At 46.8% G+C, this 13,432-nt stretch overlaps 1 protein-coding gene across 1 annotated transcript in view; it reads right to left on the bottom strand.

The window, feature by feature from the left end:
- The window catches only part of EPB41 (erythrocyte membrane protein band 4.1), a 47,212-nt gene that overhangs the window by 20,635 nt on the left and 13,145 nt on the right, over positions 1–13,432 (bottom strand). Inside the window, exons 7-13 of the mRNA XM_010291784.1 lie at positions 12,965–13,052; positions 12,244–12,396; positions 11,292–11,389; positions 10,773–10,945; positions 9,490–9,606; positions 5,142–5,353; positions 2,249–2,311 (exon numbers count right to left, since the gene is read on the bottom strand). Coding sequence (XP_010290086.1) covers positions 2,249–2,311; positions 5,142–5,353; positions 9,490–9,606; positions 10,773–10,945; positions 11,292–11,389; positions 12,244–12,396; positions 12,965–13,052 — 904 coding nt within the window. The remainder of the gene's footprint in view (positions 1–2,248; positions 2,312–5,141; positions 5,354–9,489; positions 9,607–10,772; positions 10,946–11,291; positions 11,390–12,243; positions 12,397–12,964; positions 13,053–13,432) is intronic.

Raw genomic sequence — 13,432 nt, 5'->3', positions numbered from 1 at the left:
TCCGGCTGAAATACTTCATCTGGAAAAAGCCAGATTTCTACTCTGTGACGCCAGTTTACAGCATAAATGCACAGACTTCAAGGCAAGTCAGCTCTCTTCAACTTCTTTTAAAATAGCTTTTCCTTGCAAGCAAACCAGAGTGTGTTGAAAATAAAGCTTTTGCATAAAAATAGGCATAAGCCAAACAACAACTTTTCTGGAATGCCACGGGGCAGCAAGCCTCACCAGTTAGAAAGGGGGAAATTAAGGTCAGTAGAAGCATCACTGGGAAACGTCACTATTTTTGTGCTTTTAGTTGGTACTTGGCCCATCAATTTTAGAAGACGGGAGAGCAAATGCATCCCTAAAGGAGGGCACCCCGGCCAAATATCTGCGTCCTTGCAGCTTACCCAGGACACACCACCCTCCCTCCGCAGGGCTCTAGCCCCAAATGCCTCATTAACAACATTTGCTCTTTTTGGCACAGTTCTGGGGGAAAAAAATCAGTTTTGCATTGGTCCTGGATGAAAGCCCAAGGCAAGTGCCTGCTAGTTAGGGGAAAAAAAAAAAAAAAGCACAAATAAGTCTGCTGAGGACTCCGGGGTAAAGCCCTGCCCGGGTCCAGGAGCCCTACAGCTGCTCCTGGTTTAGAGAAGAGAGAAAGACCACCTTGGCTATCCACCAGTGCGCAAGAGCTGGTCCTGGGAGGGTTTGCAGAGAAGCTAAAGCCACGAGGAGCTACGTGGAGCCACAACGGGTCTTGAAAGCATCTGGAGGAACAAGCTCGCTAAGCGTTGACACTTCTCCTCCTGTTTTGCCCTTTTTCTACGAACACGAAGCGTGGGTTATCGAGCACGGAGCGTTAAACGGCTTTCAATAAAATCAAGCGGCAGCTTCGGGACTGTGAGGTCTGCTGGAAAAACATCTGATCTGCCAAATGCATGGATTAAAAAAAGAAAAAAAAAAAAGGAGTAAAGGGGGTAAGCTGCTGGGGTCAGCCCTTTTCTAGGGGAGGGCTGGAGCACCTGCAACAGAACCGGTGGGAAAGGGCAGTGGAGAGGGAATGGGCTGGAGAAGGGGCTGGATGCCAGAGCCAAATATTGCACTAACAGGAAAACGGGGTTGAGAAGCGATGAAAAAGCTCTGTTTGGGGTTGGGAAGATGGAGATGCTCGAGTTGGGCAAAAGAAAGCGGCAGGCACAGTCTTCGCAGCGCTCCCGTGGCGGCTGAACCCTGCCCGTCGTGCCACAGACCCTTCGCTCGTGACCGAAAGCTTACGTTGTAGCAGTCAAAAAAAAAAAAAAAAAAAAATTAAAAAAACCAAACCACCCAAAAGCTGCAAAACTTAACAAAATTGAGATTAGGAGAAGGCAGTTAGTACACTTCACTTGCAAGAGATACCAACAGGGAAACCCTACCAGCTGCTGGTGCTGCAAGTTTGAGTAGAAACACATAACACAGAGTATCAGAAGCCACAAAACGTCTTCCATAACACAGTGTATTAAAAAAAATAAAATATATGATTGGCATGGTCTGCTCTGAGACCGTGCTTAGGCGAAACCAAGTGTCAAACGCTCCCAAAGCCGAAGGGAAGAGCTGTCTGCAGAGGGATGAAACGGCTTCTCGCCCGCCTGTGAGCCACCCACGACCATCGAGCCCCGACGTCAGCTCCAAGGGGACCTGGCGCCGATGCAGGATGGGGCCCGGGGGAGCGTTAAAGACGCTGCAAGGGCAAGCGAGCGTTGGGAGGGGGATTGCAACACCGCAAGCATCGCTGCGACACCAGCAGCAACGTCCGAAAGGAGGACTCGCTCCTGTCTGAAGCAACGTGAGCATCACGGTGGCCTCAACACCACGGAGGTGACAATTTCACCTGCAGCTTATCCTGGTTTTCGCATTTTCATAGCCCGTCTTTTCCCTCAGGGAAAGAATTTATTTCAAGCAAGGAGAAACTTGGAAATGAGCCCCGCCGCCCCGATTCACACCGCCGTGAGAGGCCAGCAGGTCCAAGAGCAGACCCGAGCACGCAGCTCTGCCAATCATATATTTTGCGTAAGTATGAGAGAATGAAAGTCAGAAGAGGTAGAAGGAAGAATGCCTGCACGTTGTCATGTTTACTGTCACCATGCAAAAGCGTATTTAAAAAAAAGTCTTTCATGCAACAGCATGCAAAAACAAAGGCAGCAGCAGAAGAGGAAGAAAAAAGTTCAGCGCAGATGCAGAAGGTCTAGGCAAACGCAACTGAAAAAAGCTTCAAGTTCATACAAACCTCCAACATTAAATTGCTATGCCTGATATAAATGTTTTCACCATCTAGCCTCTTTGATCTTTTCTGTGAAAATGAAAGAAAAGGGGGAAACAAAAAAAACAAAAAAAAAAAGCACAAAAAATTAAAATGTTGTTCTTGCGGGATCGACAAATTGGCAAATTAAAAAAGTCAACTCAACGTTGGGAGTGCAGCGCTGTGCCAGCGTGGGGTGGGGACCCAGCCGCAGGGAGCCGGCGCGGGGCCACCACCGGGAAATGGGAGTTCTTGCTCATGGAGAATGGGGAGATGCAATGAGTCCTTTAAAGAGACAGCTCCCGGGGTCATCGGCTTCTGCCTTGGTTTACATCGCTCGCCACAAAGAGACAGTTTACCGGTTTTCTGCGGAAGCCTTGCATGAAGTCACAACTTCAGATTCCTGGCACTGATGCACGCCCACCCCGGTGTACGAGGCCGTGCTGCCTGGCGTAACTTTTACGAGGCCTCAATGTGCACAGTAACTAGGTCTTAACCGCTTTTCCCATCTTGGATATGTCCCCTATTACTTAATACAAAAAAAGCATTATACCTCTTTTTTTTTTTTTTTTTTTTTCGCATTTCCTGGAATGCACACCGTACAGTTTTCTTTGGTTTCTAACTAAGTTTGCTACAGAAAAGCAGATAAATTTTATAAATCAAACCAAGTGTGTTTTTCTCGAACATTCAACATGCATAATTTTAGCAATCAGACTTGCGGGACAAAAAGCTATTAAATTTAAAATCAAATATTTGATAGTTGCAGTTTAAAAAAAACCTAAAAACCCAACCCAATGCACACGGAGAAACTGGAGCACTGTCTTTTTAAACAGGTTACAGATGCATGAATGATATGGCTAAATTTGTTTGGTGAAAGTGTAAAATGGCTAACCTTCCTCATTCTTATCAGTTCTTCCTCTTTTTCTGCAGGCTGCTGCTGTTAGGCAGTGATAAAAAAAAAAAGTTGTTGGTTCATTTAACTATGTTGAACCTCACTGTTTAACCTTAAAAAAAAAAAAAACCCAACTGTGAGCAACCTAACTGAATTATTAGCACAAACCTGGGGCTGGTCACCATTCGTGGTGGGTACTGTGACCTCAATGTGCGTTTTCCTCACCTACATTTAAGAAATAAATTGGTAAAAACATTTTTTGTTAGTAGACTTGTTTCAAGAGACCATTTAGTTTCAAAACACAGCTGCATAAAGTTGGTTTTGAAATACTGGGCGAACATGCAAAAACCAACATGCAGTCCTCCGGAAAGAGTTAATGACACCGCAGCTCTCTGACAGTCTGTTAGTTCACAGCACATTTACAATAATTCCTTCAGCTTGAGAATTATTTGCATTTGAGACCAGAGCTCTCTAGTGTTTCTGAAGAAGGGCTTCCCACTTGCATTAGCTTTGCCAGGCAACGTTTTCAAATTTCATTTGCAGCTGGATCTCCCAGTGAAATCCTTACCAAAAGCAACACACTCAAATTAACATGGACCTTCTCAAAAACAGAGAATTATTTGTTACGTGCAGGTATTAGGTTCACAGAGTCAGTAAGAAGAGACCTAGCTACAAAATCAAGCCTAATATCACAAATTAAGTTCTTTACTGTCCATAAGTAGAGAGCCAAGATTGTCTTAACACTTTAAGGGAAGTATTTTAGGGAAACTGCATTGCCAAATACTCTGAAGGCGAAAACATCGGTGGGTGTTAAAAGAAGTGATGCAGCTACATTTGAGAAACAGGGTAAAATTGGGCACGTTCAAATCCACAATGTCTTCTCACATCTACATTTAAAGAAAAAAAAAAACTCCAGTGTTTAAGCATTTAGGGAAAAAAACCCTGTAATAAGTGAGATGGGATAAATAAAATTTACTTGTTCTCAGTTTAATGCTAAGGAGGGTGAGCTGCTGTGCAGGAACAGCGTTACAGGAACTATGTGCCACAACGCACACTCCGAAGTGCCATCCTGAAGACGTCTTCAGCATTTTCATTTAAAAATTACAGGTCACAGAGGCCACAAAATCTTTTAAAGCAACTGTCCTTTCTTCACCTTCATCTCCCAGCCTTAATTAATAGTTATCTCCCCAGGAGTAAGTCATACAAGACCCACTGCATGATATGTTACAGCAAAAACGTGGCTCTCAGTAATGCTGAGAACAGCTAAATATTCGTAGTAATGTGAAAATTGTATCTCAAGGCATATACCTCTGCTGCAACATGGGAACATTTCAGTCAATAAGATTTGCAGAATATTAAGGGCACTGTAATACGAACAATAATTTCGCACATTACTTTCACGAGAAAAATACACATATATCAACACCAGCAGAGGTCTCAGACATTTGTAGAAAGATCAAATAACGTTTAAAAGAATTTAATTTAAACAATCAACCCCCCAGGGTCTCTACAGTGCCATTCACAACTGGAGTTTTAGTCCAGTTTGCAGAAATGTATTAACAGCTCTCCCAGAGAAAGCCTATCAACGTAAAAAACATTTGCATTCAGACGCTGGGCTGCAGAGCAGATCCCTATCACCAGTTTCACGGGAATTGCTCCCGCTCTCGTACCAGGAATCAGCAGAGAGAGCCCAGCCATGGGTGAGCCCTAAATTCAAGTACCATGAACTCGTGTGCAGTTCTTGCCAGCTTTTTTAACCAGCAAGTTGCATTTAGCTTGGCTGTAACCACCAAAACCCATCCACCCTGGACCTCCTCCCTCCTTGGTCAGGGTTGGGTTGGACCCAGATCCCCATTCCTCAGGCCTACCCGATGCTTGGGCAAGGGATGGGAAGGGGCACAGAGCTGCTGCTCCAGCACGGTTTCCCGAGCCGATGCTCCAGCCCGGCACAAGCGCAGCCTCTTCCGAAGAGGCTCTGGTCTAACACACCTTTGATGCATCGGCTGGCTCCGGCTTGGCTTTCTCCGGTGGGATTTCTTCACGTCTCGCATCAGGTTTTGCTGCTTCTTTTTCTACTTTAGAGGCAGCGACCACGTCCTTCGCATCGGGCTTAGCTGGGACTGGTTCTGCAGCGTGGCTCTGAGCGATGGCCGGGGCAGAGGTGGGACGGGGACTCCTCTCGGGGGTTATCACGGCCACTGCTGGGGATGGGGGAGAGACAGACAGAGACGGGGCTCAGAGTGGGTATCGTTTCTAAAGCTCCAGGCAAAGTCTTTCCAAATTACAGTGCTGTCGTTTAAAAAGAAAGGGAGGAGGAGGAAAAAAAGGGAAAAGAAATAAAGATGTTGAGCAAAGAAGCTTGTGCATTTAGTATGGGAAAGTTGAGATTATTTTCCTTATGGTTTAAATAAAATAAAATAAAACCCCACAACAGATGGTTTACAAAAAGCAAGCTTGCACTCTGCAGAGAAGCCACACCAGAAAGGTGAGTCTATTTTTGACACTGTGCCATCAACTTCTTGGTCCTTCACACACAACAGACACAGAAAGTCCATCCTAATGCAGCTTTTAAAATAGAAACACTTAGAGCTGAGGCGAATTCTTGACTCATTGGCATCTCCTCAACCAGAAACAGATGGTTTCTGGAAGGGCAACACAGGCTTCCCCATCTCCCCAGTCTTTTCAGCAATTAAGACAAAAAAATAATCAACAAGCATTTGCTCTATAAAACTTTACAGCAACTTCCAGGTGGGTTTCAAAGCAGGCTGGGGCTGCGTGTCCAAGGTGGGTATCTCCTGCTGCAGCCCAAGGCACCACTGCAAGAAGATACCCAGGATCTCCACATCAGTGACAGTGCAGAAATGAATAGCATGCTGCCAAAAAAATCGTCTTTCCAGAGGATGACAGTCTTCAGTACAAGCACTAGGTACACACAAAATCAACTGCCTACTCCTTTCCTTCGATTCCCGATTTCCCAGACAGTTTCTGATCCCTGAAAAGCCCAACACCTCCGAAACATTCAAGCTAAAGCTCTGTGACAAAGCAAGCCCCAATTAACTCGCTGTGCGTACCTATGGATGCAATAAGCTATTTAGTTCTCCAATGTTGGCTTTTATGGCCGTTCCACTAAAAATATACCTAGTCACCCAAAATAATTTCTCTGACGTGGTCTCATATTCCTAAAGTCACAGTTTATGCAGCAAGGGTCACACTATGTAACTTACCCCAGCCAACGTTAGGTTACTAGAGTCCATCCAGCTAGCCAAAGACATCAGAAAATTTGGCGTTAAAAAAGAAATTATAATTCTAAGTAACTCCTTAGTAAGAATTCTTGTTTCACTGAAAAGATAACTCATCTGTGTGCAGAAAACATGTACAGAACAAAGTATCCATGTGGCCAAGAGCATAGAAGATGGGGGCGGGGGAAAAAAGAACCTGATTTTTCAGAGACTGAAATTATACTTTTAAGACAAACTCCTGGACACCATGTCTTCCTGAAAATCCACCCTAAAACCCCAAACCACTCTGTTATCCTCCCCATTCTTCAGCACAGCAGTTCATTTCTGTGAGCCAGACGTTGTGTTATCCTTTCGGAAGGACAACCGGTGCCACGTCCCGGTGTTACTTATGACACGGAAGCTGTGACGGCCACCGGAGAGGTTGTACAGAGGGATGGTGAGATGGCAGGGACAGTCAGGATTAGGAGGATGACGGGTGTGCAAAGCCATCGCGGTGGTACCTGACTCCTTTGGGACTGGCTCTAGTTCTCTCATCACCACTATTTTTTCTTCCTCCTCTTCAACTGGGCTTATCTCAACATTGCCAAGAGCAGGTTTGGCTAAAAAAAGTTATGGACGTGTTAAAATGCCACCTCAAAGATGAAGTAGCAAAGTAAATCCCCATGGCCACCTCTCTTTTAGGGAGTCCTGCTTCTCGCACAGCGCTTCAGAGCGTAGAGACACACAGGAAAAATAATAACAGATACCAAGTTTTTCCTTTGACGTTCAACGATGCATTCTGTGCTGTCCAGAACCGCATTATTTTAGCTACATTTTTTTGATCTTTGGCTATTTTGACACATGACTATTTGAAGGCAGTAAAAAGCACTGCTCCAAAATAAAAGATGTAAAATATCACTCACCATCACCCCGGCCAAAAAACCAGTCCCTACCGGGAACAAGAGTGCCAAGAGGAGGAAAAAGTACAGGAGGTGAATGAGAAGGGGCAGCGGCAGCAGGAGACCCTGGGATGTGCTCGGCTCTGATACTGGCTGATGTCCGCTCTGCCGCAGCCCGTCCCACGGAACATCCTCGAGCCCAAGCACAGGGGCTGGCTTAGTGTTTTTCACAATAATCAAGAAAACAGGTGAAGTTCCTAGTTACCTCCCTCCAAGGCTTCGGTCTCCTCTTCCTGCAATGACTAATCAACTCTGCGTTTAATTATGATTAGGGTGGGTCTGTCTGCAGCAGTGAAGTTGCTCTGAAACCCCTCCCCACCTAGGGAAGAAGCAGGCTCTATGGGGAAGAAATAAAGCAGAGCGTAGGTGACCCCCAGTACTCCTGGAGCACACAACCCCGTTTCCAGGCACCGCACGTTCCTACAGCTCAGGGGAATGAACTTTACAAGAAGGGACAGCAACAGAGGAGTGTTAAGAGGCCACTGCACACTCATTTCAACACGCAGGCACACAGCCAAGCCACGGCACGGCACCTCCTCATCTCACCCAGAGGCACACCCCGATAAAGCAGCGCTCGTGTATTTACAGCACACTTGCAAAGCCGGGTGTGATTTTAACGGCAATGGACACCACTGCAAACGATGCAACCTCTGTCCTACAGCACTGCATCACTTCAACCCAGCAGGTCACACACGCCGACGGCAAACGCCGCTGCGGCTGTACCTGACCGCGTCTGCAACGGCTCCGGTAATTTTGGCTTGGGAACGGGAACCTTAACCACCTCTACCTTCTCCTCCTCTTCCTCCTCTGCAATGGGTTTCATTTCAAAAGTCTCAAGAACGTGTGTGGCTGGAAAGAGGTTGGCACGCGTTAATGGAGCAGCTGGAGAACCGCGTGGACACACAACGGTCGCGGCTGAGAACAGCAAGGAGGTTTTAAAACCAGGCAGCTCAATAATAATTTTCCACCGTGCAATCGCATATCGGTCTTTCTAGTGCTGCCAGGCCCAACGGTGTATTGGATGAGAGGGGGAAAAAAAGAACACAAATAAGCTTTGCAGGCTTCTTGCCCAGGCAGGGATATGTGGGGACACGCAAACAGCTCTCTGGTGTGGTATCAGGTCGGGCTCTGCCTGCAAAGTCTGGGGAGATGCAGGTGCTGGCTGGTAAAATCCAGGAAAAACACACCCAGGCTCCTCTAGATAAAAAACCATACAAAAACTAGCAGCTTTCATTAAATGTACTTGAGTGATCAACTTCAAATCTAAAAATTAAGAACATACAGCCATCTATCCTGGTATCTTAAATGCTAATTCTCCACCTTCTGTTTTTACAGCATCAGGCTCTCCCTGCCAGGCGATGCTGACTAGTGAGAATTTAAGGCAAGATGGTGGTGGGGAGACAGTCTGCCACATGACTTTATGAAAGCTTGGTCTAGATTTCATACCAGAAAAACAGTGATGTCAAAAGCATGCTGTAAAAAAAAAAAAAAAAAAATCAGGGTGGAAGAAGGGAAGTGGAGACATACACAACGCATTTGCGTACGAATTATCTCCAGCCCTAAATAGCAAATGCCTGTGGTGCATTAAGTGACAAAGACTGCAAATAATTGACACCACCACTCCTGTGATATGCTTATTAGCATTCAAATACACTGTTGTACCTACACACCTCTTAAGGGCATTAATATTTACTAAGAGTACCTATCTTAAGAGAAATACAAGCTCCATGTAGCAAAAGGGGCGGCATTTCTCAAACCACCAAAAAGCCCCAGAACAGGCTTTAAAAATGGCAGGCAGGTCCTGGGATTAAGAATTTCGGAAGCTTTACAAGAAGTTTCAAGATCAAACTTTAAAGTTTTCTAATCCACATTTACAAAAACACCCAAATTTAATAAGGAGACAGTTCTCAAGTGCCAGCACACCCTAAACTCTTCCCCACCTCCCCACAAGAATTACAGTCTAATGAGGCGCAGGGTGGAAATTCTGTAAGTCTCCCAGAGCTGGGGCTCCACCGGGCTGTCTGACCTCTCACTGTGAAACTCTTCTTGCAAAGAAACGAAAAAGAAAGCCGCCAGATTTGGTGAAACTTTGTCAGGAACAAGCATGTAAAGGATAGGAAAGGCACTGCAGAAGAGTTGTAGCCACCACCACAGCTATACCTGGCTTCTCTCGGATCTGATCCGCGGGTTTTGGTTCAGGAACCTCAACCACCACCACCTTCTCCTGCTTCTCTTCCTCTATGGCTCTGAACTCAACTTTTTGAGTCGCACGTTTAGCTGAAGAAACGGGGCACATGTTAACAACTGCCCACACAGCAGATGGAAAGAGGCTGCAGACTTCAACGGGGACAGAAGCGTTACATTCACAGGCTGCTCTTTTCCAAGCTCTGACATTCGGGTGCGGGACCGCAGCGGGGATTCCTCTACTCATCTCAGGTTGTAATGGTCTACAGGGCACGGCCAAGGGGCAACCAACAGCGCTGGTCCCCTCGCCTCCGTGCGTCGTGCCTGGGGAGCACCGCACACCTGGATTGCGGGCAAGCAGGCATTTTGCTTTGCTCACCACATCAGGGCTGTGGTACGGAGCTCAAACCAAGCAGCCCTCTCCCTCCCGGCTCCGAGGCATGAAGGCCAGGCTTGGGGTGTCACTGAGCCCTGTAAACTCATGCCAGGAGCAGGGGCAGCCTGGCCGCTGCTGCTGACCGGGTGCTGGGGCAACCCTGTTCCCTCCCGGGTAGCGGCACGACCTCGGGGCTCAAAGCAACGCTGTTCCTGCTCCATCAGCTGCCCTTGGTGCGAAGGGATGCTCCCCTTTGCCGTGGATCCTCTCGGGGCAAAGAGATGCTGCCCTTCCCCTGGATCCTAATTTGACAAGGACTCCGTGATCCAGATCAAGGGGAGCAAACTTAGGCACTCCCCCTTCCATGCCTCACCTCCTCTAGCTTGCTGCTATCTGGCTTTTTTAAAGAAGTCAGGGACGAGCCCGCCTGACTGATACGCCACAAGCTTCAACATCAGCGTCGCTTTAACACACGCTGAGGAAGTTTCAAACAGGTGTGGCTAAACATCTCCCCCCTCAAGGAAAACTATGTAATTTAAGAAGCTACGTTAAACAAAACCAATCCTAGAATAGCTTAATTCCCGATTTGCTCGAAGGAAAATGCATTGAGATTGAATGAGGAAATATCTTTAAAGCAGAACTTTGCTGTAAGCCTTCAGCACCCACCTACATCCTTTTTGACGGTCCGTTCTTGCTAGTACTAGTATCGGTTTGCATTTTATAGCCAGGTTTTCTATTAAAGTGAGAAGTTATGCTTTTTTCTGGGGGTTTTTTTTGGTGTTTTTTTTTTTTTTTAAGCAGGGAATTTAGGTGGTATTTAAGGAGTTATTTCAGCATCCTACTGAATCCAGCCACGGAGAGGGAAGAGGCACCGGACACTCACCTCCATCGAGGCTCCTGGAGGCTCGCTTACTTGCCGTCCGTTCGAACTGGGGAGCCGGTCGGTCGATCAAGGCACTCGCCTGCCTCGTCTGCGCCTGCGTCCGGCCGCTGTAGCGGAACTTGGAGCCCAGCGCCAGGAACCTGCTCTTCGGGATGGCCTCGGTGGAAGTCAGCCTGAAAACCACACGCACAACTTAAAATCACGCCTCCAGATCTAGGAAGCGGCAGGTAAAGAGAAATTAAAATACAAATTAAAGAAGTCTCTTGCATACACTTCATTAACAAAACAACATGCACTAACAATAAGCCCCACATCTACATAAGCTAGAGGACCTCTGTCTTATGTATCTCATGAAGCAAAAGCCACCTAAAATCTATTGCAATATAAACACTTAATGTCTCTGCAACCATTTTGCTCCAATTTTTGTGAATCCCTAAGGAACACTGAAGGACTGCTCATTTTCAGCAGCTAGTCTAAAGCATTAGTTCTTAAGACAAGCCTACCATTTAGAAAACCCACCTGAAAAACGTGTGATGTTCAACACATACTTTCCACAGCTTCTTTGCTGCCCGGTAACTTGGTAGCTTGAACCCAATTGTACTTTCATACTGTTCTTGCTGCAGAAAATAGAAGTTATTTAGGGATAGCAAGAAACAAACGTGGCAGGAGTCCAGCCCCCAGCCCATGGACCTGTTTCTGCTGCGGCACAAACCGCTGGTCTAGCCCAAGAGCAGCTGAACTCACTCCATGATGTGCAGGAGGAGTTTGGGTCCACAATCCCCACGCATCGCTCAGGATACACCGGGACTTACAGAGGAGCGTGCCGTGGGTTTTGGAGCCATTCGGGCTCATTTACCCCCCCATCACACTGCTCAGCTGCGGGCTGGGGTCGAGAACTGACTTCCCTGCAAGGCTGGGTCATGGCAGTCAAAGCAGGAGGAAGAAGGAGAGGAGGGAAGAGGCAGGCTCCCACGTTAGCCTCTCTCCCCACTGTTTCCAGCTGCCAGGCTGCTCCGGGGATCTCCCCGTTCACAAGAGGCAGCATCAGGGCAGCCACCCCTTGCCTGCTCTGCACTGAAAAGGTATATGTCTGTATTTTTTGTATTTTTTTTTTTTTTTTTAAGTTAGACAAAGAGCTTTTGTCTTGCTCCATTTCCAAAAAAGGTTTCAGTCCTCTCCCAAGTTTCAACTGTGAACTTCCCACAGCTTTCCTCTGGATGCTGGGAATACCACGCAGCGCCAGGAGGTGGTGCTGGGTGACACGTTAAATTGTCACCTGCTGTTTTGTAGCTTCAGCAAGGTCAGGGCTGTACCCGAACTTATACCAAGCCAAGATCAGAACCCAAAGAGTGTAAAATGCCCATGCAGAGAAAAGCTTGCTCCCTACCCCCGCTTTGTTTTAGTGAAGCGTACGTGTTGGTGATAATCAGAAGGCAATTAAAGAAGACACGAGCACAAAGTCAGAACGTACTTCCCCTGGCCGAATCTTAATAAAGAAGCTGCTGCGTTTGTAGGAAATCTTCAGCACTTTGGGCCAAGGGAAGCGGTTGATTCTCAGTTTATCTTTGTAAACAAGAAGGCCACTGGAACAGACTCCCAGAGTGATATCCACTCCTTCCAAGTCCTGGGAAAGCAAGATGAGGATTTATGCAGCATCAGGGTTACAAGTTTCAGGTCAACGCCTGCATTCCAAATTACCCCTTTTGCCTTCCCCCACGGCTCTCCTGAACTCATCTCCCCATCGCCCCGACTTCAGCTTCCAGCTCCCTACGCAGCCAGGGCCAGGCTCGCTCTTCCTTCCCATCTCTCCTTACAACCTCCTCCCTCCTGCTGCTCTCTCCTGCGACGCTGTTTGCTCAAAGGGCTGGTCTAGAGTCTATCCTCTGCTTCCCTGAGCAGAGTGGCTCACCTTGCAGGGTCAGAGCCTCATATTCTAAGTTCGTCAGAGCAAGGACCTGTCTACATCAGTAGGTTTGTAAAGCTGCCTGTCATATATAAATAATAAGCAATCAGAAAGAATAATTTCTCTTGCAAGAATGTTTGAGGCATTTCTGTTATGTGTCTCTTTCTGTACCAGCTGATTTCCTGTATCTTTCAAAAGGAGCCTCCTGAAATAGGTAAGCTTGCTCCTACAAGGGAAGGATAATCAAATTACAAAATCCACAGGCGGGTGCACATACGCTGATTCTCACCTTGGCTTGGTGAAGGTCGACTCCATACATAGATAGCTTTTTTGCATTCTCAAGGAATTCCAGGTCTGCTTGGGCTGGAGTCATGGATCTGGGGAAAGATAGAAAGGGCTTGGTATTCCCGTAACTGTTGCTTTTAGGAGAGGACAGATCAGACTTCAAAAACCCATTTATTTGTTACATTTTCTTTTGCTTTCAATGCAAACAATTTTGTGCCCAGACGATGAATTATTAAATTGCTCTGAATGCACAAATTTGTGCTTCGAGACAGCCTCATGAAACAGATGCACCTTATTTCTGTGGAGCGGCATAGACACCAGAGAAGAAAGCAAAGTAGTGCGCTACGGGGTACAAAACTTGATTCAGTGGAAGAAACCCCAATTCAGCTGAAGGCAGAGGGTGACAGGCACTGCCCTCCCAGCCCTCCCGCCTCCAAACCCCCCCAAACCCAGCTATTGTTCTCCAAACCAA

Source organism: Phaethon lepturus, unplaced genomic scaffold (assembly GCF_000687285.1).
Source record: "Phaethon lepturus isolate BGI_N335 unplaced genomic scaffold, ASM68728v1 scaffold17007, whole genome shotgun sequence".
Lineage (NCBI taxonomy): Eukaryota > Metazoa > Chordata > Aves > Phaethontiformes > Phaethontidae > Phaethon > Phaethon lepturus.
The sequence above is the reverse complement of the archived record's forward strand: the minus strand, read 5'-3'. Positions and strand labels throughout refer to the sequence as shown.